This window comes from Mirounga leonina, unplaced genomic scaffold (assembly GCF_011800145.1).
Source record: "Mirounga leonina isolate KUSES-001 unplaced genomic scaffold, KU_Mleo_1.0 Mir_151, whole genome shotgun sequence".
In the NCBI taxonomy this organism is placed as follows: Eukaryota; Metazoa; Chordata; class Mammalia; order Carnivora; family Phocidae; genus Mirounga; species Mirounga leonina.
Window position 1 is genome coordinate 13990635 of NW_023270377.1, and position 26289 is coordinate 14016923.

The window sequence follows — 26289 nt, forward strand, 5'->3', positions numbered from 1 at the left end:
ATCCTGGAGTCCCGGGATCGAGTCCCGCATCGGGCTCCCTGCTCGGCAGGGGGTCTGCTTCTCCCTCTGACCCTCCCCCCTCTCATGTGCTCTCTCTCTCAAATAAATAAATAAAATCTTAAAAAAAAAAATACTGATTGTGATGCACTGAGTTTGTCAGCCTGTTTTAAAAGCAATGCTCTAGTTAATGTGAATAAAGCCTAAACTATTGGCTCACGCTTTTGCTCATTCTCCCTTTCTTTATTTCATTGCCAGAATTAAAAGCATTGTTTTGAAGTTACAGAAAAATAACTACCAGGGTCCCCACTTTAGTAGGGCAACAATGACCATTTTTGCATGTTCTTTCCCTACCCTCCTTGTCATTATGCAGGCATGGTCCCATGGCCAGGACACCTGCTGTGAGCTCCCGCCGAGGGGGTGGGGTGGGGGGCAGGGGGTCCTGCAGGATCTCTTGAATAGCCAGTACTGTGCAATCTCCTTGAGGTATAGTTTTATTTGTTGAAAACACTTTGACATTTACTTAGTATTTGACCTTCAGATAGAATGCTGACTGATTTTTATTGAACTTGTTAATATTCTTTTCATTAAGCATTTTTTTTCTAATTATAAAATCATGCATATGAATTTGGGAAATTCCAGGCGAGTACAAAGAAGAAAATAACATTTATAATTCCACTCTTCCAAGATAAACACTATGAACAATTTCGTGTCTTTCTTTTATATAATGTCTCTGTAAGTATAAATTGTTGCTGTAATCCTCCGTGTACTATTTTATATTCTTTTTTTTTAAAGATTTTATTTACTCATTTGAGAGAGCATGAGAGCGAGATTGAGAGAAAAAGTCGGGGGAGAGGCAGAGGGAGAAGCAGACTCCCTGCTGAGCAGGGAGCCCGATGTGGGACTCCATCCCAGGACCCTGGGATCATGATCTGAGCCGAAGGCAACCGCTTAACCAACTGAGCCACTCAGGCGCCCTATATTCTTTTTTTTTTTTTTTTTTGATGTAACATTATACTGTAGGACTTCTCACTTACCGAAATCATTTAACAAATAGCATTTCAAAATTTCTCTATTATTGGTAATTTAGGTAGTTTACAGTTTTATTGTTTGTGTGTTACTATAAAGAACTACAGTAAGCATTAACACCAAAATGTTTATCTGCATTTTAAGGCACATCCTTAATACAGATTTAAACCGTAGGCTTATTGAGTCAAAAGGTGTGGGCACTTTTTGGACTCGACACTGACGGCTGAGTCAAGGTTGGGATTCTAAAGAGGACCGTTGTTTTTTAAACATGAGAGAGACTTAGAATTATTCAGTATCTACATGTAAGAAGTTTCAGAAGAGAGGGCCAGTGTCAGAATGCTGAATCCACATTCCCGAAGACATAGGTGAGGGTGGACGGCCAGGACAGAAGATAATATTGTGTTCTTTGACATAGGGAGAAAGTAAGTTGGCAGGGGTGGGGGTGAGGGTGACTGAGTTTGTCCACGTGGGTGTGTACTGGTGTGGGAGGAGCCAAGGAAACCCTGTGGAATGATTTTTATTCTCTTGACTTTTATCTTCCCAGAGTCAGGGAGTAAGGATGGAGGTAAGGAATAGGAGGGGCTTGGTGGTGACTTCCAATAACCCCTGTGGGGAACAGAAGGGGGAGTTGCTTAGCAACCCTTTACGTGAAGAGGTTGATGGAGAGTTTCCAAGTACCACTGGAGATTTCACTGAGCTGGATCATCGTACCCCTAAAGTAGTACCAATCTGTAGGGTCTTCTGTGATTTTTCTCAGGAGTGCCTGATACCTCGGTAGAGAAGCAGAGATGAGAGTGGATGGGCTGATCTGGGTTGGGAGTCTGTAGGGTGGATGCAGAAGAAAAGGGGCGAAGGCGGTGAGGACTCCAGAAGTAGTGTTGTTTAAGTGATGTATCATGAATTCCAGGGCACCAGAGGAAGGGCCTGTCAAGTGGATGGAATGGGAGGAAAGGAACGTATTCTGTGGGCTTATATTTGCAGCTCAGATCCTGCAATACAAGCCAGCCCTGAATAGGGGGTGTTTGTGAGGTGACAGTGTTGGGGATAGGAAAAGGTTCCTGGATGCCTCTCTTCTTGGAAGCTAGTTGTGGTTCTACAACTCCCTACTCAGGAGCAGGGAGATTTACAAACATTAAGAACCCAAAGTGCTACTGGATGCTTTCACCTTTTATCTTCAATGAGAAGGAAGATGGTAACACTGGTTCAAAGCAGGCTAAGTAGATTGGTATTGGTCTGCTTTGTGCTTCCTGCAAGGCCTAAGGGTATCTCCCGGGACATGCTTCAGAAATAAAATTACAAAAATGCCCAGAGTAGTTTGCATTCTGGGTCAAAGTGACAAATTCAGGCTATACTCAATTAGGTCAAGGATTATACTAGTGGACACTCTGAGAACAAAGAATGCTTGGATTAACCAGACGTGTTTGGATTTAAAGGATCATCTGGTACAGAACCAGACCCCTCAGAAGGGCTTCTGGGAAAGGAATGGGAGATCTTGGTAAAGCTAAGTGTCCACCTGAGGCCAAAACAGTTGGGCTAAATTTAAGAACTTAACCTCGCTCAACATACTTCATTGGATTTTATGGTTATTTCTGGAGTTAGCATTTTCCAGAAGGGTATTACCAGTCAGCCTCTCCATTACTCCTCTTATCTCAGCAGTACTATGGAAGGGGAATGTCTGGGTGTTATTTTCTGAAGTCAGAAGAAGTTTGTTTATGACATCACTTGAATGTAAGTTGGCTTTTTGTAAATATTGAAAAAACCCTTCCAATTGCTTTCTTCCTACTCTTGAGAGTAAATTAATTAATAAATTAGCTAATGCTAATCAATAAAGGTGTTTGATTAACCTCTTGAAACATATTATTCAAATATGTCTTGAATGACTAAACTGATAAATTGGGTAAAATTGCTGGAGGTGATGAACTCTTGTGAGTCACTACAATTCATTCTGCTGGTTCTCTCAAGCCACACCGCTAACTCTGGACGTGACAGACACCAGACACCACAAACACAAGCTATGTTCTGTCTCGGAGCAGAACTCGAGAGGGCTAAATCTCTCAACACTGTCTTATGCAAGGCAATTATGGGATAAATTTGAATCAATTTGTTGCTTCTTTTGAATTTAGAATGTATTTGTATATTTTATATGGGCTTTACAGATGTGTGTATCAGGTTCCCGATCATCCTTTCTCTTTGAACTCATTGTTAGAATAAAGATTTGCTCTTTGTTCATTGCCCTACATTGTTGATCCACGTTTAAGAGGGGAGGCGCCTGATGGTGAGAGACTGTTGCAATGTAGAAGAACTAGAAAGTAATCCACAATGAAACTCAGCCCTACTTCCAGCCTCTCACTGGAACTTTGGGGATTGATCAGAGTGCCCTCAATTAAAAGTAACATTTAGCCTATGGAGAAATCTGGGAGGAATCACAACAAGCATGATTTTGAGATCTGGAAATAGAACCAATAAGAAGACAACATGAAACCAGGGTTATTTCTCCTGGAAGGAAGACAATTCATGGTAACCTGAAAGGCTATCTTCAAATATGTGTAGAGTTAGTTATTACTCCTGAGGTTGTGATATCCTGTCTTTTAATTTACTCTGTGGATAAAATCAGGGAAAAATGGCTTAAACTGTAACAGAAGAGATTTAGGTTAGATGGGAAGAAAAAATCTTTTCTGAGAGGAAATGCAAAGTGAGCACTAAGAAAAATGTGTGGATTTCATTTCTCTAGCGAAAGTCTGACCATTTGCTAGACATTGAGTTGAATAGACTTATCCATTGGTAATGATCCAAAGCTGAGCCTTGTTCTCAAGATCCTGAGGTTTTATGGTTCTATCACCATTCCACCTTGTACTTTTATTTATTTTTAATTTTTTTTCCACCTTGTACTTTTAGAATGTCACTTTTAGGATGATCTCTTCTTAGACATAAAAATACCTTTCTCAATTTAATTCTTAGAAAACAGTGACTGTGTTCCCTTACTGAATTATTTATACCTGTGCTGATAGTGAAATGGGTATTTAAGAAAATGCTCTGTTCTCAGCAGATATTTAAACTTCCACACTGAGGGTGATGTTTCTTAAAGTTGCTAGATGAGCAGAGCTTTCACACTTGCTTTCTCCTCACTTGCGATGTCTTGGTTCTCAAGTCTTTATTCTAAGAAATGTTTTCTTTTTTTTTCTTTTATTATGTTACGTTAGTCACCATACATTACATCATTAGTTTTTGATGTAGTATTCCATAATTCATTGTTTGTGTATAACACCCAGTGCTCCATGCAATACGTGCCCTCCTTAATACCCATCACCGGGCTAACCCATCCTCTCACCCCCCTCCCCTCTAAAACCCTCAGTTTGTTTCTCAGATTCCATAGTCTCTCATGGTTCGTCTCCCCCTCCGATTCCCCCCCCTTCATTTTTCCCTTCCTACTATCTTCTTCTTCTTCTTCTTTTTTTTTAACATATAATGTATTATTTGTTTCAGAGGTACAGGTCTGTGATTCAACAGTCTTACACAATTCACAGCGCTCACCATAGCACATACCCTCCCCAATGTCCATCACCCAGCCACCCCATCCCTCCCACCCCCCACCACTCCAGCAACCCTCAGTTTGTTTCCTGAGATTAAGAATTCCTCATATCAGTGAGATCATATGATACTTGTCTTTCTCTGATTGACTTATTTCGCTTAGCATAATACCCTCTAGTTCCATCCACGTCATTGCAAATGGCAAGATTTAGTTGTTGTTTTTTTTTTTGGCTGCATAATATTCCATTGTATATGTATACCACATCTTCTTTATCCATTCATCCGTTGATGGACATCTTGGCTCTTTCCATAGTTTGGCTATTATGGACATTGCTGCTATAAACATTGGGGTGGACGTACCCCTTCAGATCACTACATTTGTATAATTTGGGGTAAATACCCAGTAGTGCAATTGCTGGGTCATAGGATAGCTCTATTTTCAACTTTTTGAGGAACCTCCAGGCTGTTTTCCAGAGTGGATGCACTAGCTTGCATTCCCACCAACAGTGTAGGAGGGTTCCCCTTTCTCCGCATCCTCACCAACATCTGTCGTTTCCTGACTTGATATGTTTTCTTTCTAAGACAGGATATAACTTTATTAAGGAAGACCTCAAATTCTATAGGTTTGAGGTAGGAGGAGCTCTGAGGAAAGAGCCTGGTTGCTTTTGGTCCTCAGATATCACCACCTAGTGAGTTTTTATGACCTATGCCCTGATATTCAGAGCCAAACCTCTTCAATAAAAGGAGGTGAATATTTTATTTATAAAATGTTTTTAAAATATTTGCAAAAAAAAAATAAATAAATAAAATGTTTTTAAAGGGGCGCCTGGGTGGCTCAGTCGGTTAAACATCTGCCTTCAGCTCAGGTCATGATCCCAGAGTCCTGGGATCCAGTCCCTCCTCATGGGGCTCCCTGCTCAGCGGGGAGCCTGCTTCTCCCTCTTCCTCTACCACTCCCCCCCTTATGCTCTTTCTCTCTCTCTCTCTCAAACAAATAAATAAAATCTTTAAAAAAAAGTTTTTAAAATTTTAATTATTTTGGCTTCCAGTATATATCATTCTCCCCTCCATAACACACTTAACCCCTACTGAATTTTATTTTTTTTAAAAGAAAAGAAAGCAAAAACCTGATGAAATAAATTATGATTCTTTTTTTTTTAAGATTTTATTTATTTATTTGTCAGAGAGAGACACAACAAGAGAGGGAACACAAACAGGGGGAGTGGGAGAAGGAGAAGCAGGCTTCCCGCGGAGCAGGGAGCCTAATGCGGGTTCGATCCCAGGACCCTGGGATCATGACCTGAGCCAAAGGCAGACGCTTAATGACTGAGCCACCCAGGCGCCCCGAAATAAATTATGATTCTAAACTACTTCTCACATGGTGCCTTGAGAAAACTTAATCTCCCATCAAATAAATATTATACCATCTGACAATTTCTGAAAAGCATCTCTGCTGAACCTCCAAGGTACCAAAGTAAATTTCTACATGTTATGGTGTCTTCCATTCATTTAAATCTTTTAAAATGCATTGAAATATAAATCCTTATTTAAAATACACGTTTTGAAACTTAATTGAAAATAAGATTGGGTTGCTTCCAAACATAGCCAACACACTATCTAAATTGTTAACAAATCTATTAGGATGACAAAGACAATTGTTACATGAGATGGTCTATTCTAAAGCTCTCAGCCAAGTTAGCCACAAAGTGGGGTAAAGAGCTTACATTTAAGACTTCGTTTGATCTTCAACAAAGCTGCCAAGAACACACAAAGGGGAAAGGAAAATCTTTCAATAAGTGGTGTTGGGAAAACTGGTTATCCACATGAAAAAGAATGAAATTGGATCCTTCTGACACTCCCTATTAAAAAAATCAACTCAAAATGGATTAAGATTTAAATGTAGGATCTGAAACTGCAAAACTACTAGAACAAAGTAGAAAGAGAAAGCTTCGTTCTGGGCAACGATATTTTGGATATTACCCCAAAAGCAAGGGGAACAAAAGCAAAAATAGACAAGTGAGGTTACATCAAACTAAACAGCTTCTTCACAGCAAAGGAAACAATCAACAGAATGAAGCGGCCACCTGGAAGAAAATATTTGTAAACCATATATCTGTTAGGAGGTTAATATCCAAAATATAGAAGTAACTCAAACCAGTCAATAGCAAGAAAATAAATAACCTGATTAAAAAATGGACAAAGGACCTGAACAGGTATTTCTTCAAAGAAGACATACAGATGGCCAACAGGTATATGAAAAGATGCTCAACATCATTAATCATCAGAGAAATGCAAATCAAAACCATAGGAGATCACCTCCCATTGGTTAAAATGACTGTTACCAAAAAGACAAAAGACAATAGTGTTGGTGAAGATTTGGAGAAAAGGGAACGCTGTTGGTGGGAATGCAAACTGGTGTAGCCATCATGGAAAACAGTATGGAGGTTCCTCAAATAATTAAAAATAGAAGTACTATGTGATCCAGCAATCCCACTTCTGGGTGTATTTTCAAAGGAAATGAAATCAGTATCTTGAAGAGATATCTGCACTTCCAAGTTCATTGCAGCATTATTCACAATAGCCAAGATACGGAATTAACCTAAGTGTCCATCGATAGATGAATGGATAAAAAAAATGTGGTATATATGTGTGTGTGTTTTGTGTGTGCGTGTGTGTGTGTAATGGAATATTTTCAGTCATAAAAAAGAAAGAAATCCTGTCATTGGTGATATCATGGATAAACCTGGATGACATTATGCTCAATGAAATAAGCCAGGCATAGAAAGACAAATACTGCATGATCTCACTTATATGTGGAATCTGAAACATTAAAAGTCATAGGGGCATATAGAGTAGAACCATGATTCCCAGGAGTGGGGAGGTGGGGGAAATGCGGAGATGTTTGTTGAAGAGCACAAAGTTGCAGTTATAAGATGAATAGTAAGTCTAGAGATCTGCTGTTCATGATGATGACTATAGTTAATAATACTGGATTGACTACTGGAAATTTACGAAGAGATTAGATTTCAGGGGCTGTAATCACACACACACAATGGCAACCATGTGAGGAGATGAAATGTTAATTAGCTTGACTATAGTAGTAACTCCACTCTAGATATGTGTATCAGATCCCTCTCTTGTATGCCTTCAATATATACAATTTTTATTAAAAAACAAAAAGACTGAGAATGTAGCCCCTTTCTTGCTTTCTCACCCTTTCCTAGTGCTTTATCTTCCTTTGCCTCCTTTCTCTCCCTTTCCCCCCCCTCTATTATCACTATGTTGCCATAGTTTTGACATGGAACTGGGATGCAATTTTTAAAGTAAACTCTTCCACTGTTATTAACACTTTATTTTTGCCTTGTGAAGGAAGATTTTATTGTTTTCTTAAAAGAGTTACATTCTTCCTTTGTATATTTTTCTGCCTATAATAAATTTGTGACTCCCAAAAGGGATAATTTTTTAAACTCTTATCTTTCCCCTCTAATACCAATAAGCCATGTTTGGGACGCACACATTTCTTTGTTCTCGGATGGGTTAAATGTAATTTTCAAATGAGATAGTTTTCATGCTGGTGAGAATTTTTTCATTTGTTCAGAATTATCATCATTTGTAAACCCTGCCATTTAATTTCCAGTGTCTATGTAGAATGATTTAGCTGATCAAATTCTGTTTTTCTCTGTCCTTTATTTGTTCTAGATACATTTCATATTGCTTTTCAGTCGACAGGGGAAATTACGGCTGCAGAAATGGTACACGACTCTCCCTGACAAAGAGAGGAAAAGGATCACCCGGGAAATTGTTCAGATTATTCTCTCTCGTGGTCAGAGGACAAGCAGCTTTATTGACTGGAAGGAGCTAAAACTTGTTTATAAAAGGTGTGAGTAACTTTATGAAAACTGTCTTTCTCATTATTGCTTTGGATTGTTTAATCCTGAACATTTTTTATTACAGCACCAGTTGCATCACTTACTGAAATCTTTGGAGCCTGGAACCCCAATATTTGTATCAGGAGACTAGCAAAAAAGAACTCTCATTTATTGAAAGGCTTTCCATGTGCCAGGATGGATTCTAGGGATGTAATCTACATGTGGATAATGTACAAGTGCATTCAAGAAATAGCTTCTGGGCACCTATTACATTTCCAGCACTTCTAATGACAGTGGATGCCGTAACAAATGACAGAAACAATGCTGCTCTTACGGGGCATACTCATCGGTTAGGCAAACAAAACCTTATCTGTTAGTAATACATGCTATGGGACAAAATGCAGGTTAAGGTGCTAGAGGGAAGGGCAGCTCTTATTATTGCCATTATTACTCATATTTGCAGAGGAGGAAACTGAAGCCACAGAGAGTTTCTAAGTAATTAGTCTTCAGTCACAGGAACTAAGGGGCAATTGGGAGAGTCAGGATTCAAATCCATATCCTTCTGGCTTTATTATTTTTTTTTAAAGATTTTATTTATTTGAGAAAGAGCACATGAGCAGGGTGGGGAGGGGCAGAGGGAGAGGGAGAAGCAGACTCCGTGTTGAGGAGGGAGCCCGAGTTGGGGCTCGATCCCAGGACCCTGCGATCATGACCTGAGCTGAAGGCAGTCGCTTAACAGACTGAGCCACCCAGGCGCCCCTCCTTCTGGCTTTAAAACTTACATATCCTCTCATTATTGCACCTGCTTGCCATAGCAGGACCATACTGGTGAGCAACTTTAGTTTATGGGTAAGGAAACTGAGACCCTAAGAGGTCAAGCCATTTTGCTCATAGAGGCCCAGATAATTCATGTCTAAGCCTGGACCAGAACCTAGCTGACCTGACCCTGCATTCAACATCCTCCTGCCACTCCCAGAAAGAAAATGCACATTAGGAAGGCTCTTGCAAAAGGTGTTTATAAAACCTGAAAGGCAAAAGCAGAGGCCAGTTGGCAGGCTATATTTAATGGAGTAAATTATGAAGAAGTGCCCGGGCAAAGCTGCTTCCGCCAGGTCCAAGTTTATTAAAGCATTTAGTACTAGCATCCGGAGAGATGTCAGTGAAGGCCCCTTTTAATAAGCATCCCAGGGACGGCAAGGCAGAGTCCCAGGAAGCACTTGTCAACAAGAAGCTTGTCCCTACTCTCTGCCTGCTGGCTTTTTAAAACTTTGAGTTCATTTGTGATTTAAGCCATTGTATAAAGAATAGGCTTTAGCAGTTCTCTCAACAGATATTTGCAGCTCCTGGGAACATGAGCAAGGCAGACTCAGCACCTGCCTTTGGGAAGCCAGTGACCTAGTGGGGCAGAGACAAGCCATGAAATGGGCAGTGAAGAGCACTAGGTGCTCTGTTGGGGGAGGCACAGGTGTGCAGAGCCCGGCATCCAGTCCCGTCTGTGAGGTTAGAGATTTCCCGGAGGAAAGACATCCAAGCTCAGAGCTAAGGCGGGGAGTTGGCATTAACCACACAGATGGGTGTGGGAAAGAGGATTTTAGGCAGGAGGATAGACTGGATGGGCTGAGGGTGGGTCAAATACAGAAGGAGTGTGAGGTGAGAGCCTGGGTCGGGGGCTTGAAGTTTAGAAAGGATGGTTCACAAGCAGGGGAGGGGCATGAACAGACACCCCCATTACTCTGGACCAAGGACTCTGTCTTCCTGATAACAGTTCCTCAGGGTAAAATGGTGTTGAGAGTCTTTCATATAATTAACTGAAATAACCCAATGGCCACTCTGTTTTTATATATTCTCTTTCACATATTGGGAGGCTATTGGATGTGATGAATGATGACTTCTTTCTTGGATTTGGATGGGGAGAGTCTCTGGAGAAGAGGGAGCTTCGCATATTCCCTGCAGAAAACACCATCTTCAGGTTATTGGATGTGTCATCGTATTTTACTTTTCTTTCTTCGTGTTTTTCCTTTCAAGGTATGCTAGTTTATATTTTTGCTGTGCTGTAGAAAATCAGGACAATGAGCTCTTGACACTAGAGATTGTGCATCGTTACGTGGAGTTGCTGGACAAATACTTTGGAAATGTAAGTGTCCAAACTGGTCTGTTTGGAATTAGTCCCCTTTTCAGCTCTATGTCAGTTCTGTCTTTATCGCATTCCTTCTCTCTCTCAAGTCTAAAATATGAATTGCATTTGCACAAGGATCAGAATATGAGGCATTCTCCCCCTTCCTGTGATTCTTTGTAAACAAAGGTTCCAAAGCTTTCAGAGGCAGGCCGTGTCTCTCTCTGTCTTCAGACACAACCACCCTAGAGAGCTCATTCAGTGAACAAGAATTTAGTTGTGAAGGCTTCCTTGATGTTTTCCTCCTCATTCTTCATCATCTGTCATCTCTCTTCTATTTTGACTTTTTAATCCCCTCTCTGGCTTCTTTTACTAAGCTCCAGGTGTTCTTTAATACTATTTATACGTGAAAAAAAAAAAAAAAGCCAAACAAACAAGGAAACCAAAATCCTTTTCCTTCCTATTGCTATTTAACCTCCATGCATTTACTGCCAAGTAGTATCCTGTATGAGGTGCCCCATCCTTAGAACTCATTCACTTTTACAGCTCGGGCTCCATCTTTATGGCTCCCAGGAAATCATAAAGTTACCACTGGCCCCTTCCTACTGGTCAACACCAGTGATGCTTCTTCAGGCTTCCCCTGCCTCACCTCTCTGTAGCACGGGATCCTTGCTCGTCACTGCTTCCCTTTCTTTTTTTTGGCACAACCCTGAGTTCTGCTAATTCTCATCCTGTTTCTAAAGGCCCCTGCTTGGTTTCTGCCCCGAGCTCTCTTCCTCCCCCTGCCCTTTCTACCCTCCTGGAATCCATGACCAGATGGCTCTCTTCCCAGAAGTCTGCTGAGGACAGTCTTCTCTGGGCTTCTCTCAGCCGTCTCCGTTGTAACGTGTCGAGAACTAAAATAATCTTCTGCAAACCTGTTCTGTCTTGTGACTGAGTTTATTATGTCCCAGGATCCTTCAATGCTTCTTTCTTTGTTCTTCCTCCACCCTTTGCTAAAGGCTGCCTTTGTCTATTCAGATGGGACTACAATCCATCTCTTTCCTTCCACTCCCACCAGTACAGGTTTACTTGGGATTGCAGTTTTGCTTTTCTTTGAAACCTCATCTCTGGCCCTTTATGCCTCTGGGTTCTTCTCTGCTTCCCTTTCCTGGCTTGTTAGTTACCGTCTTCCTTGCAATGCATGGATCCAGGCGACGGTTGTCCTCAGCCACTTTCCATCATCTATAATGAATAAAAGCCCAACTTCTTAGCCTGGCATTTAAGCTTTCTAAACATCAGTCCCAGACCACTTCTCCAACCTTCTCGCTGTTCTTTCTTTTTATCCCTGATAGGCTCAGTGCTCCAACCACATGGGACAGCCTGGTATTATCCTTAACTTGTGCACGATTTGTATGAACACCAAACTTCAAGTGTCTCGAGATCATGACCTAGGATTTAGTTGTTTGATTTTTCAACACTTGTGAGCAACTCTGGGCCAGATTTTAGCAAATGTTCCAGAAACATGCGATCCATTTCATGGTCTTAAGAAATAAATCATTGGATTTGGAATATATTTTCTCTCAGTAATGCTCCCTTCCCAGTTCCCTGGGTCACTGAGGATTTCTATTAAGTGTTGTTGGGACAGTTTGCTTCCACAAGACTTTCTGTGCTCTGGTCAATGGAATGAGTAACATTTGCAGCATCGCCAGGGTTTTATCAGATTACTTGCAACAATTTTCACAAGGGTGAGTACTTGAAAGGTTTTTGAAGAATTTTCTTTCCCTCCCTCCCTTCATCCTTATTATTCCCCTTTATTTCCCTTCGTAAATGATGGTAGAAGATGACTTTAAATGTCGCTTCGGAGATTTTAGGTCGTTGGTCAGTATAGAGAGTAAGACAGCCAGACCATTTTTTCTTTCTCTTTCTCTTAGCTGCCCATGTTTATTTTCATCTTTTAGAGAGGGATTCGCAGGTGTATAATTGCATGTTTTTGAACATGAGATTATTTAATTTTATGCTTTCCATTATTCAAAGGAAGCCTGACATTTTGAAATCCACTGCAAACTTGGCCTTTTGTAAAGAAAGGCCTGAAGGTGTTTTCCTGAGGCCCAGGCTTTCCCAGGACCTGCCTTCTGCCCCTAATTTCTGCACTCGGGTTTGACCTGTTGTGTTTTCCTAGATTTCCCTGACTGTGATAATGTGAATGGAGGTTAAATTTTTATGTCAGTCTTATCTGACCAAATATTAGATATTTGAGAACACATTGCTTTCTTAAGAGAATCTAAATCACCTTCACCAAAGCTGAGCCCAGTTAAGATATAAAGAGAATCAGAATGAATTCCTATTTCTCTAACATTAATTTTTCATCCTATTTTGGTGTACCTTTAGAAGCTCTGTCTTTCCCATGGACCAAAATTTAATTCACTAAAAAATTCAAGGAATCTTTTATTAAGCTAAGAGCAGCTAAGAGCAATTCAAGGCTATCTGCCCAGTAGGTGTTCAGTTCTTATTAATTAACTGTGATGAGCAAAGCCTACCAGTACTGATTCTCATTGACATCATCTCAGGAATAATATATTTCTCTTTGGCTTTCTTTTCCTCTTGTGTTAATCCTGAAGGTCTCCTGGAATTCTACCCTTAATATTATCGAAGAGAAAACTTTGTCCCGAGCTTCTCTTATAACATTGGAAAATATTACTTTCCTGTGACAGATAAATCAAAATCTCTGGCTACTAATTTATGTGTTTTTTGAGCATTTTTCAATTCCAGGGAGATTTACAAGGATTAACTGGTTAATCTTTTGATCTTCAGTAAACAGCATTAACCCCAATTTATGGAGGCTAAGAAGAAATGTCCCAGAATCTCCCAGTTGATAAAGGTCTGTCTGAGGATTTGGCCACCTGCATATTTTCCCATTATAGACTATAGTGTGAGTTTTTACAGATGTGCTCAGAGAGTATGGGTGTTGCTGCCCCAGAGAGGTTTGATCTTGATTTAGGAAGTTTTCTGGGAGGAAGAGGAGGGCTCTGAGTCCTGCTGGGTCCTGGTGTCCACTCACTCACTAACCAGACTCATGATTTTGGCTCGGGATAGATCTCTAATTTACATATAAGAAAAATAACACTCAAAAAGATTAATAGAAATATTTACTTTGCTAATCTCATGGGGCTGTTGTGAGGATCGAAGCAACAGTGTAATTAACAATACTTTACAAACTGTCAATTGCTATGTCATTGTACCTTAAACCGTAATTATTGTATATATGGTTTTATACATTTACTGTATATAATTTAAACTTTTTGTATTTACTTTAGAACAGAATTTAGTAAGAGAAGGTTCTTAGACTCTATCCAGAAGTATTTAGTTATTGAAATGCCAGAAATAATCTTCTGCATCATGTATTCTGCTACAAGAATAGACCCTCAGGTCAGATTATAGTAAGGCATAGGCTAAGAGATCAAGGGTAAAATTAAATTATCACTGTTTCTGCCTTTTATAAGCTTTCTTCCAGAATAGAGATACATAAGAAATGAGAAAAGAAATTAACAGTCTCATGTGTTTATGAACATGGAAACTACTTGTTTTTGCATAATTAGATGAAATGCAGTCATTTGAGCATCAAGGGCATATTCCTGATGTACCGGGACAGTACCCTTGAGGTGGACTCACAAGTATTTGAGTAATTGCTCTGCATTTGGTCTAAGGTGCTCTGGGAGATATTCCCTGTTCTTACTCACAGATACAGTAACCCCTTGGGGTTAGGATCAAAGAATAACCAAAGAAGTAGCATTTTGGAGTTGCCATATATGAAATAGTTGCTCATTTGTAACTCTCTATAATTTCAATGGAACTTGTGCATCTGTTTCCTTATGATCTAGAGATAGTAATTGTATATCCAAGCTGCCTCTGTGTGTGTATGTGTGTGTATGTGTGTGTGTGTGTATCTGGCTTTGCATGCCCTGTTACTTTATTCCCATCTCTTGAAACTAGATGCAGTAAATTAATTGCCCCATGGCTGCTGGCCAGCCTGCAGGTTGCCTCTCTGAGAGTGGGGTTTGAGATGGTCCTAGAGAACTAGAGAACTTGCATTAGTATCTGTCAGGTTCATCTTGCAGGATTCTAATTGCTGGTTTCTCCTAATGAGGCTCCTGTCTGTCTTGGACTCCTGGTCTACGCCTGCCTTGAACTCTGAGGTTCCTCAGCTCTTGCTACTATAACTACTGACTTCCTGCCTCTTCTGACCTCTGGTAACTGCTTGCTTCTCGTACCTTCTCTAATGAGCATGGATGCCTGAGCTATTGTGTTTTCTTTCTGTTTATCTGTATTATTTAAAACTGTGTATTTTTTTTACATATCCTTCTAGACATATACAGTTTTATTTTTAAATGGGATTATGCATATTATGACATTATGCATATTATTCTGCAACTTTTTCTCCCCCCTCCCCCCACTTACAGATGTATCTTGGAGTTCTTTCCACAGCCGTCCATAGAAATCTATCTCATTCTTTCCAACTTCTACATGGAATTTCCATGTCATCAGCGCAGGCAGAGATAGACTGTTGAGGGAGGAGGGAAGTAGCTCTAGATATATACACCCACTTGTTGTTGATTTACCCACTTGATGCTGCTTTCTAATGAATGAGGAGACCATGACCTTTGCAGATGAATTAGGTGAGTTTTTCTGAGCTGGCCATTTATGATAGCGGTATTTACCTAACCGTTTACCTTGTGGAGTCTGCAAGCTTATTGACCTAAATGGTAAATGTATGACCTAAACCCTTTGCTAAAATGTTGACATGGGTTTTATGTAAAGTTATAGTACTCAGCAACATCAGAGAACTGTTGGTCTGGGAAGCCATTAATTCCCAGCATCACAGAAACAAGGCCTAAGTGATGACTGACTCATTTATCCTGCAGATGTGTACTGCGTCCTGTTATGTGCGAGATACCAGAGATAGCGAGATGACTGATAAGATAAGGTCTGTGCCTGAGCTCACAGTACTGGGGGGGCAGAGATTGATCAGTCAGCATACACAGAAAGAGAGAACACAGAGCAAGCGGTGTGAAATCCGAATGGGGGAGAAAGGCTTCGGTGGAATCATTGTGCCCCTGACTTTTGAATCTGGCCTTGAAAAATGAGCTTAATTTTGCCAGCAGAATAAAGAAAAGGCCAACTGGGGGTCATTGCAGGAATTGCTGGGATGGGCAAAGGGTAAAGGCATAAGAGAACCCGGTGAGTTAGTGGAGTGTGGGTGTAGCATGGGGTGGCTGAGTGCTGACATGCGCAGCAGATAGCCCACCCAGGCTGGGTGGTCAGGAGTCCTATATGCCAGGCAGAGGAATGGAAGCTTTGTCCTTAACATAAGACCCTACTCAGGAGAGGAAAGAGATCGGCACTTCAGCACAGTGTTAATGGTTGTTGGCCTTGAGTGCGGACGGACACCGCCTAGAAGGTCATTGCAGTGGCCTTCATGAGACGCTGCAGGCCGAAGCAGCGGTGGTGAACGGGGAGAAGACAGGAAGGGCTGGGATTTATTTCCATGATAGAATCAATAGGAATTGGAGACCAGACTGAGAGGGATGAGACTGAAGGAGAGAGAGGGATGAGGGGGAGGGGGAAAGAAGTGGATCTGTGGGATGAATTAGATTGGGCCACAGATAGAGGTTGCAGCTATGAAGGAAAACAGGGTCTGCGGGGAAAAGAATACGCTTAACCTCAGTTTGGCACCTGGTGCCTTGGCCTGAGGAATATCCAGGCAGAGAGGTCTAATGAGCAGGTGGAAATACTGGACTCGCCCCAGAAGGAGATCAGGGCTAGACATCTGGGTTTGTTAAGACACCTGCATGCCAGACACAGCTGTAGAGCGTCCTTGGCATTGTCTAGAATATACGTAGGGCTTTCATGAAAAACACCAGCATTAAAGCAGAAGGTGGGTCACTGGAATGTAAGACACATGCAGCCATGAGGCTGGCTTTGCTGATTCTGTCCCGAGAACTCCATAAATACTTCCTAACCAAATGTGAAGTAGGGGTAGAGATCATCCAACGAGTCTGAGAAGGATTCAGGATTCAGCAGAGATGGAAGACAGGAACAGGCATTGAATGGCATTGCCAAAGTCAGGGAGCAGGGGAGAGGGGATTTTCAGGAAAAAGACTGGTGAAGGGTATCCAGTGTTGCTGAGAAGTGAAGGAGGGGGAGGGCTAAAAACTTGCAGGTGGAAGCCTTCCAGAGGGTGTGGAACCGGAAACAGAAGTGTTGGGGAGTTGAGGAATAAGTGAGAAGGAAAACCTCAGGAGAGTGCCTGAGTGCTGGTCCGGTCAGGGAATTGGAAACAAGCCCTATCTGGATTATTGGGGGAGGGGGGTGCTCTTGTCGCTTGCTTCCCTTACACAGCAAAATCTATCAGACTCTGTTTTGGTCTATGATAGTCGTTCTCCCTGTGTGGTCCCCAGACCCGCCTCATTAGCATCACCTGGGAACCAGTTACAAGTGCAGACTCTCAGGCCTTACCCAGACCCACCGAATCGGAAACTCCAGGGCTGGGGCCCAAGCACTGTGTCCCTTAAGGAGCCTTCTGGGGGATTCGGATACACTCTGAAGTTTGAGAACCACTGGCTTGTGACATAATTTTGAGAAAAATTAGCACAGTTGAGCTAATTTGCCTCTGAAGAGTGAGCTTCTGAGAGTCCTAAAGCTAGGAGCCAAGATTTCCAGCCGGTCGAGTAGGAGGAAGGAGGCGTTGTCCTCTGCCTGACTTGCAATGGGGACTTGGCTTCTATTCGTGCAGATGGAAATATGAGCTCGTGCTGCCTGATTCCTGTCCCAAGTCTCAAATTTCTTGTTGTGACATAAAGAAATATTATTTAGGGACATGGCCTGCTTAATGGAATGTGGTTTTACTTTTGCTAAAGGCCTGGGATCCCCTCGTTCTGTTTCTCGGTCCTTACGATACCATCTGATGGTTTTATCTTTGGTATGCCACATGGGTGTAACTGTTGAGAAAGCTTGAGACACTGACATTTGTTTGCCCTGATATTCCTGCAAGTTTACCAAAACATTTGTTTTTGTCTACCAGGTCTGTGAGCTGGATATTATCTTTAATTTCGAAAAGGCTTATTTTATCCTTGACGAGTTTATAATGGGTGGAGAAATTCAGGAAACGTCCAAAAAATCTGCTGTCAAAGCCATTGAAGATTCTGATATGTTACAGGAGGTCAGTACCCAGCGTTGGTGCCATGGGGGAAAATGATAATGATGATGGTGGTGATGATGATGATATGTTGGCAGAGACTTACTGAGCGCTTCCTCTATGCTGAGTGCAGTTTCTAAGTAACTTACCTGTTTTAACTCATTTAATTATCACAATACCTCTAAGAGGTGGGTAGCATTTTTTGCCCTCATTTTGAAGCTGAGTAAACTGAGACACAGAGAGGTTAAACAATCTGCTTGATGTGACACAGCCAGTAAGTGTGGAATAGAGATTTGAACGCAGGACGCTGGGCTCCAGAATCTTCGTTCTTTGTTTGGCTGAGTTTTTTTTTTAGTGAGGATACCTAACTGTCAAAAAGGTATCAAAAGCTTGGTGCTAATTTTTTTTCAAGGATTTTACGAGAGGTATAAAAAGATTTTCATTAAAATATCTGCGCTACCGGGGCGCCTGGGTGGCTCAGTCGTTAGGCGTCTGCCTTCGGCTCAGGTCATGATCCCAGGGTCCTGGGATCGAGCCCTGCATCGGGCTCCCTGCTCGGCGGGAAGCCTGCTTCTCCCTCTCCCACTCCCCCGCTTGTGTTCCTGCTCTCACTAACTCTCTCTCTTTGTCAAGTAAATAAATAAAATCTTTAAAAAATATATATATATCTGCGCTACCCTGGGAAAGGAGAATAGGAGTACGTCGTTATTTCATTTACCAGGGATATTAGAGCTTTATTATTGAAGATGGCATTTATCATTTTAATTAAAATTTCTCACACCTCCCGCCTAGGCTGCCTGTGTGCTCCTATTTGCATAAATAAATTGAGAATACTGTGGCTTGCTTGCCAAGGTATAAATGGGCCCAGAAGCATCCATGTGCTCCTGGTTCTGTGATATTTATATAAAATACAGTGGGTCTCGGGCGCCTGGGTGGCTCAGTTGGTTGAGCGACTGCCTTCGGCTCAGGTCATGATCCTGGAGACCCAGGATTGAGTCCCGCATTGGGCTTCCTGCTCGGCAGGGAGTCTGCTTCTCCCTCTGACCCTCCCCCTCTCATGCTCTCTCTCTCTCTCTCATTCTCTCTCTCAAATAAATAAATAAAATCTTAAAAAAAAAAATACAGTGGGTCTTTTAGAAGCAGGCTAGATTGGCATTGTACCCAGTAAGGGGACTCACCTACATCAGCCCCTTCACTCCTTCCTCCCAATGACACCGAGAAAGAGCACATCACCCCTCTGACCTTTGGCCTCCCTAATGAGGTGAACCCACCAGCTCTGGCTCAAAGCTGAGCTCTGTCCTGGCTTCACCACCCCTGGGTACTTCTTCCTGCAGCGTCCATGGGTCTTTCCGCTTGCCTGTTTTACAGTAGCTGGTCAGGAGATCCCAGAGGATCATAAACTCTCTCTTAAAAATTGGCATTAAAGCCATTCTTACTGCCTTTTGAGAAAGAAGATACTGACTGTGTTAATAAAACAACATCAGGCATGGTTTCCTAGCCCCTTTTTTGTGCACGTCTCTGAACCGACGAGTTGCTCCTGCCCATCCAGGGGAACCGGTCCTCAGGTGAACGGACCCTGAGGAAGACCTCTGTAGGAGCAGTACCCCAGTGTCTGCGCGTGCCTTTTAGGAGGCCGGTGCATTTCTTTCCAGAGTTGTTCTTGCCTCAAGAAATGCACTTAAACTTTCTGCTGTTTACTTGGCTCTCTCCAAATGCCACAGGAAGGGAATTTTACAAGGTGCTTGAGAACTCAGTGGTTTGGAAATTCCACAGAACTACCTTTCTTAAAACATGCCAGGGGTTATTTATAATTCTATCCTCAGGGCCCTGACTGTGGAGTCTAAGCCTTACAGGAGAAAGGGACTTTTTAGCAGGGTCTTTGGCACTCACAGTAATTAAAGCTTTTTGAATTGGGGCCAAGACACACCTGGATTATTTTGAATTCCTCCTCTGTAAGAAATATATAGAGTTTCAAAGAGCTTGCAGTGAATCTGGTTCCATGGAACTCTGGGAAGCACAGATTTCAGGAGAGAGCCCTTTCACAAGTAAACATTAACTGGTAGTTCATGTCCCTGGTGATCAAGTGGAAGGTCTTGATGGGTAGGCCTCCGGATCCCCTCCATTTAGCCCCGGCGTCCCCATAGTGAGCAGGCAATGCCATGACTGCCCTCCAAATCTCTCTTGGTGAAATCACAGCACCTGCCAAATAGAGACAGTGTTATCAGTGCTCTCTTGGGCTCTGGGTACTTCAGCTAAGTCAGTGAATCAGTGAACATTTGGGGAGCTGATTGAGAAATTGACTGTGTATATCTGATCAGAAATGTTTAGAATGAAGGGGTGCAAGTAACATAATTACATAAGGAAAAACATGACTGCTTTCTTTTTTTCCCTGTTCTCTGGACCTGAGCACACACATGTAGCTATTAAAGGTTAAGGGAGGCCTTTGTAATATTGCTTGTGCTTTTAGCTCCTGGAACTTTCCCCGACTCCTACCCAGGAAAGGTTTCTTAGAATAGAAAGGCTGTCCTCACATATTTAGTAAGAAGATACATAGTCTTAAATCTCCAAATGCTCAGGGATTATTCTGAGTGTACTGGGGCTTGACATTAGTAGTACGGATTAAGAAAAAAACAGTTTAAGTGGTTGGGGGTGACTTTAGGAGGTGCCTTATTTTCAGGGGGACAACCTGTGGGCGGTGGTGCGGAATGAGAAGAGAAAAGAAGCTGAAAGGGAAAGATGGTCCTCATTAGCTGCGGGGGTTGCAATTCCTGGCATCGCCAGCGGGGGCGACCGACAGAAGAGGTTCCCCCACAGGGTGAGAAGCGAGGGTCAAAATGTACCTCATTAGCTCACGAAACAGGATATCTTGCCTGTGTATGTGTGGATGCGTGAGAAATGGCTAGGTGCACCCCAACATTGTCACCCTTAAAAGCACAACTCATGTTAACAGCTAAGCGGAACCATAGTGCAGTAAAAAGTTGTAGTGCACACAGTGCTGAATCCACAAGAAATGTGGGGGTACAAGATGGATAACAGATGGGGTCCTGAGGGACAGATCTGGGTCCTCTTGTGAATGGCCAGAGCAGAGCTCTTTAAGGTTGTGTCATTCTTAAAAGTCTGTTCCAACCTTGAAAGTGGCAAGCTCAAGAAAATACGGACCTTGTGTGCTCTTGGTTCATGTAATCTAGGGAACAGCATGGTTCAGAAAGGGCAGTCCGTGCAGTCTTTAGCAGGCTGAGTTAACCAGTGCTGTGAAGCAGGGCCGATAACTAGAGGCCAGTGAACCAGGAAGTCAGTGGAGTGACAATTCCAGAGCCTTTTGCTGGCCCAAGCCCCTTCCAAGGCTGCAGGCTCATGTGGTGAGATTTGCAAAGGTAGGATATCTAACTGCAAAGCATATGTAGCCATGCAATGAACATATTATAAAGTGTGTCAGGTACTTAATGAATGGAAACCATATGCTGTTGTTCTGAATTCTGCGGTATTTGTCATCTTTTAAAAATTTATCATCCGAGGGATGCCTGTGTGGCTCAGTTGGTTAAGCGTCTGCTTTTGGCTCAGGTCATGATCTCAGGGTCCTGAGATCGAGCCCCGCATCGGGCTCCTTGCTCAGCAGGGAACGTGCTTCTCCCTCTGCATGCTGCTCCCCTTACTTGTGCTCTCTCTCTCTCTTTCTCTGACAAATAAATAAATAAAATCTTCTAAAAAAAATTTATCATCTGGGGGCACCTGGGTGGCTCAGTCAGTTAAGCATCTGCCTTCGGCTTAGGTCATGATCTCAGGGTCCTGGGATCGAGCCCCACATCGGGCTCCCTGCTCTCTGTTTGTCCCTCTCACTCTCCCTCTGTGCTCTCCCTCTCTCAAATAAATAAATAATTTTTAAAAAAAAGTTAGCATCTGTTATTTCTTTTCTCATTCTAAATAAACTTTATACCCAATTTTGTATTTCTTTGTATTCCTTTTTTTTTGTAAGAGAGAGAGAGAGTGCAAGCTGGGGTTGGGGGAGAAGCAGAGGAAATCTTAAGCAGGCTCCATGCTGGGGGAGCCCCAGTGCAGGGTTCGATCTCACAACCCTGTGATCATGACCTGAGCCAAAATTAAGAGTTGGACGCTTAACTGACTGAGCCACCCAGGTGCCCCTTTGTATTCCTTTTTTAATGATATAAACTCCAGATGCTACAAAATAGGCATGGGCCCCAGGCCAATGTGATACTCCGGCTAATTTTAAAGACACCAGCAGCTTCTGTAAGAGGAGATACAGGGCAAAGGTCTTAGGGTGTGGGTTGCTGTTGGCCAGTGTGAGGTGTAAGAGCTTTATAAGAAAGTGTGGATGACTGAGCACAAGTATTTCATCAGAGGAACACTGGAATTCTAAACAGAGCTGGTGAAAACCAGTTAGAGCACTGGATTTCTTTTTTTTGTTTTGTTTTTAAAGATTTATTCATTTGAGACACAGAGATACAGAGAGAGAGAGAGCATGAGCAGGGAGAGAGGCAGAGGGAGAAGGAGAAGCAGGCTCCCCGCTGAGCCAGGAGCCCGATGCGGGGCTCGATCCCAGGACCCTGGAATCATGACCTGAGCTGAAGGCAGACGCTTAACCATCTGAGCCACCCAGGCGCCCCAGAACACCGGATTTCTAACTTCAGTACCCTCTGAGCAATGTTGCTTAGCCATGGCCTTGCTCAGTTTGGCCCATGCTGATCAATGTCTTCCCTGGCAGGTGCAAGTGAATCATGTACCCTGAGGTTCAGGCCTAAGAACAGGTTGCACATTGCTGATTGAGCTGACCCTGGCTCACACGGAAAAGGCAGGGGCATTACCCAAGGCTTGGTACTTGCCTTGAACTTCCTTATTGATTCAACCCAGGAACCACTCTGTTAAACAAATATATATGTTTACAGTAGGAAAGAATGCAAGAGAAAGTCCATTCGCCTTGCATGATAAAGGGCTTGCAAAATCACTGTATATTTTAACTCTACCTCTAATTGCAAATCTGTCCAAACATTTTTTAAAAAGTGCTGGAAAAAAATTATGGCCTTGTGGTATGTTAGCAAACTTGCCAACTGATGGGGATGAAGAAAGTTTGCATACTTTGGAGGAAAGCGTTTCAAAATACGTGGAAGAAATTTTTTTTTTTTTTAAGATTTTATTTATTTATTTGACAGAGAGACAGCGAGAGAGGGAACACAAGCAGGGGGAGTGGGAGAGGGAGAAGCAGGCTCCCTGCCGAGCAGGGGGCCAGATGCAGGGCTCGATCCCAGGACCCTGGGATCATGACCTGAGCCGAAGGCAGATGCTTAACCGACTGAGCCACCCAGGAGCCCCTACATGGAAGAAATTCTTATGAATCGTAGTCTATCCTTTATATCTTGCCAGTAAGTGTAAAAAGATGTTTTGCACAGAATCTGTAGCAGAAACTGAGATTTCTCTAATACATGTGCCTGGAGGTGGTTCTCATGATCGTTTCAGTAGGCATATTTATCTGAAGTCAACAGTGATATGCTGGCCGCTGATGCTTTAGTATTTTTCTTATCCGACATTCTTTTTATGATCAAGCTCAGCTCTTTCTCTGTTGAAAGTTATTTAGTTCCAGCCATATGGAGATGTATGCAAATTATTCTCAAACTCTGAACCACTGTTCTTGATCAGGATGCAAAGATTTATGTCCATATATGTTTCGGGAACTTCTGTTCAGTAACAGCAAAAAATGAGTAAGTAAAAGAATGAAAAAGGTTTCACCTGCTGCTAAAGGCTGTGGTTTAAGGGGAAATTGTTCTAATTTATTTTTCTCTTTCAGACAATGGAAGAATATATGAACAAGCCTACGTTTTAGCTATGCATCTACTTGAAGAGTCCAAGTGCTACACGCTGGGAGCCTATAAATTAGCAAATTCCTGGTGTCCAGTTCTTTGACAGAGCCCCTGGCATCATGCCAAAAATAACCTAAAAGGGATTCTTTGTTAACTAGCAAAGGGTTGTTTAACATAATATATTTATCATTATTACATATCTGTATTATACTGTATATACCTACTTATTGTAGTCTGGATGTTCAAATAACTGCTTCGTGACTCAACTGACTGAATATTTGTTTTGCAGTGTTTGAACCCGTGTGATATTTTTAAGCTAATTTAAATAAATGTGTCACAATATGTTTTTTGTTGCATTTGATCCTCTACTGACAACTGAAAAGTGCATTGTAATAACCCCTGATTTTGAATGTAAAATATATGTTATATCAGTAATTCTTTTCTAAATGTTTAGCTTTTTAAATTTTGTAATAATTCCAAGTTTTGTTAAGAGTTCAGAGCTCATACATAATGCTAGACATTTTTAATATGCTTAGTAAAATGTAACTTCAGTCCAGATACAATGTATCTGATTTTAATGTCCTAAATTCATTTATTTTTCAGGGTTGGAATTAAGGAAAATAACCAAAGGCAATAAGGGACTTAAATGGTTTTGATGTCTTAGAAGCTGCCATCTAGTTGAAGTTTTAATTTTACCTTTTAGTTGAATATTAAGGGCATTCCGATAAGGCTGTGTTTCCTACAAACTCTGTGTATTTAATAAGGATTTGAGACTTCAGAGATACAGTGTCTGTGACTTCCCTTACTATAAAAATAGTATAATGAAGACTAATACCAATAGTAGTAATTATTATTACTACTATGATTTTAATAATTTTTGAGGTTCCAAGCACTCATTGCTTGAGAGATTTTGCTTCAAATATGTTTTATTGTATGCCTACTGTATTAGAAGACTTATTGTTTATTAGACTTAGAGAATTGATTATTATTACAGCCTATATGGTAGATGCTCTTCCTTCTTTTTTATTTCCTCATGCCCCAAATTTTGCTGCTGACCATTATTATGGTGAGTATGTTGCATTCGTGCTTCCTGGAATGAAAGCTCTATATAACCAGGTAGTAAATGTGATCAGGCATTATAGGAAAATAGTTCGTCATACTCTGTCTTGATGTCCCACTTCTGATGTCCTGTCTGTGCATTTTTAATGTTAGTTTTGAGGTCTGGTATGATTCCTGTTGGAGTGGTTAGGAGCCCCTTAGTGCTTTTCCTATGAGAAGAGTATGCTTGCTGTTGTATTCTTTCTCTAGAAGATCCTATATGGTAGATCTTTAGAGAACATGAAGGAAAAATGTCCTCTTTGAGGGAAAAATGTCCTCTTTGGTTCATCTTGCCAGATAGATTTAGGGGAAAATAACAAGACAAGACCACAAGAACAGAAAAAAAAATTGATCAATTCCTCAATAGAGCCATTACTAAAATGAAATAACTCAAATTAGAATGTGAAGGAATTATTGGGCTTTTAATACCTAATATTTACTCAAATTAATCATGTGATTACAATGATGGCATGGCTTGAAGTTTAGCTGTCATTTTTGATCACTTATGTTTATTTTATGTCTTCAGATTTGTGGTTTCACTTTTTTGTTGTCAATATGGTGGAACTCTTTATTTTTAAAAAGTTTTGTAGAGATGGACTTTATATAAATCAACACAGTTTTTCTGGTTCCTTTGAAGTTTTCCACCATTTTGGGGTGAAGGTATTTATTCATGTATTCTTTCAAATTGGATACTTCCACATGAGGCACTGTTGAGCTGTATGGAGGGCTTTTCAGACTCCATGTCAGTGTCTCACCTAGAAAATGAACATAATGATATAGCACACTGTGTAAATTTGAGGGATTTGGGGGACATTTTACATGGGTCTTGGTGAAAATAATAATTATATTTTCTTTATATTATATAATTATAATAAAACTACCAAGTGAAAGATAATAAATGCTAAATTTGTATAAAACTTACAAATAAAATGTTTTTAAATTTTTTAATGAGAAACTTGAGTGTGCTTTATGAATATAATTATTTTTTAGTCTGATAGTCCAATTTTATGCATGAAATTGCTACCCATACTTCCTGGTGAAGTCCCTTTAAAGTGATCTCTTTATTTTCTTGGTACTTACTGTCCAAGAGCAACTTCACAAGCATGTGACAGCAGATGAGAGAAGAGTATTTACTGTTTTGCTCCTATTGACTTCTTTCTCATCATTCACCCACATTTTTCTTTAAAGATTTTATTTATTTGAGAGAGAGAGAGGGAAAGCATGAGCCGGGGGAGGGGCAGGCAGGGTGAGAGGGAGAAGCAGGCTCCCCGCTGAGCAGGGAGCCTAATGGGCTTGATCCCAGGACCCTGGGATCATGACCTGAGCCAGAGTCAGCCACTTAACCGACTGAGCCACCCAGGAGCCCCCATTCACCCCCATTTTGATAATCTGATCTCTTTGCGGGTACTTAGTGATGCAATCATTCTTTAAATCTAGTAATTTATTTTCTTTCATGAACAAATGTAAAGTTGGCATTTACTGTGACAAAGTAAGTGAATCTTCATTCAGACTCATTTTCCAAATCAAGTCTCCCAAAATAATGATAAGGCTTTTTCATCAGCTATTGTTCTTCTAGAAGTTCCTCTCTAGGATTCATATTGTTTGAAACATCACTGTGAAACACCACTGAGGAACTGTGTTTACCTTTACTTTTCTAAGGTTAAATCAATG

At 41.4% G+C, this 26289-nt stretch overlaps 1 protein-coding gene across 1 annotated transcript; it reads left to right on the plus strand.

Moving 5' to 3' along the window:
* Nucleotides 1-1585: 1585 nt before the first annotated feature.
* Nucleotides 1586-25479, plus strand: AP1S3 (adaptor related protein complex 1 subunit sigma 3). The gene is made up of 5 exons (XM_035008332.1): nucleotides 1586-1591; nucleotides 8254-8432; nucleotides 10449-10557; nucleotides 17597-17734; nucleotides 23508-25479. The coding sequence occupies exons 1-5, from the start codon at nucleotides 1586-1588 to the stop codon at nucleotides 23541-23543; spliced, it is 468 nt and encodes a 155-aa protein (XP_034864223.1). The 3' UTR covers nucleotides 23544-25479.
* Nucleotides 25480-26289: the final 810 nt, after the last annotated feature.

Bases quoted from the DNA above. Each gene is read 5' to 3' on its own strand.
- AP1S3 (XM_035008332.1), top strand. The intron at 8,433-10,448 runs GTGTGAGTAACT...TTTCCTTTCAAG, and splicing joins CTAAAACTTGTTTATAAAAG to GTATGCTAGTTTATATTTTT. The intron at 10,558-17,596 runs GTAAGTGTCCAA...TTTGTCTACCAG, and splicing joins TGGACAAATACTTTGGAAAT to GTCTGTGAGCTGGATATTAT.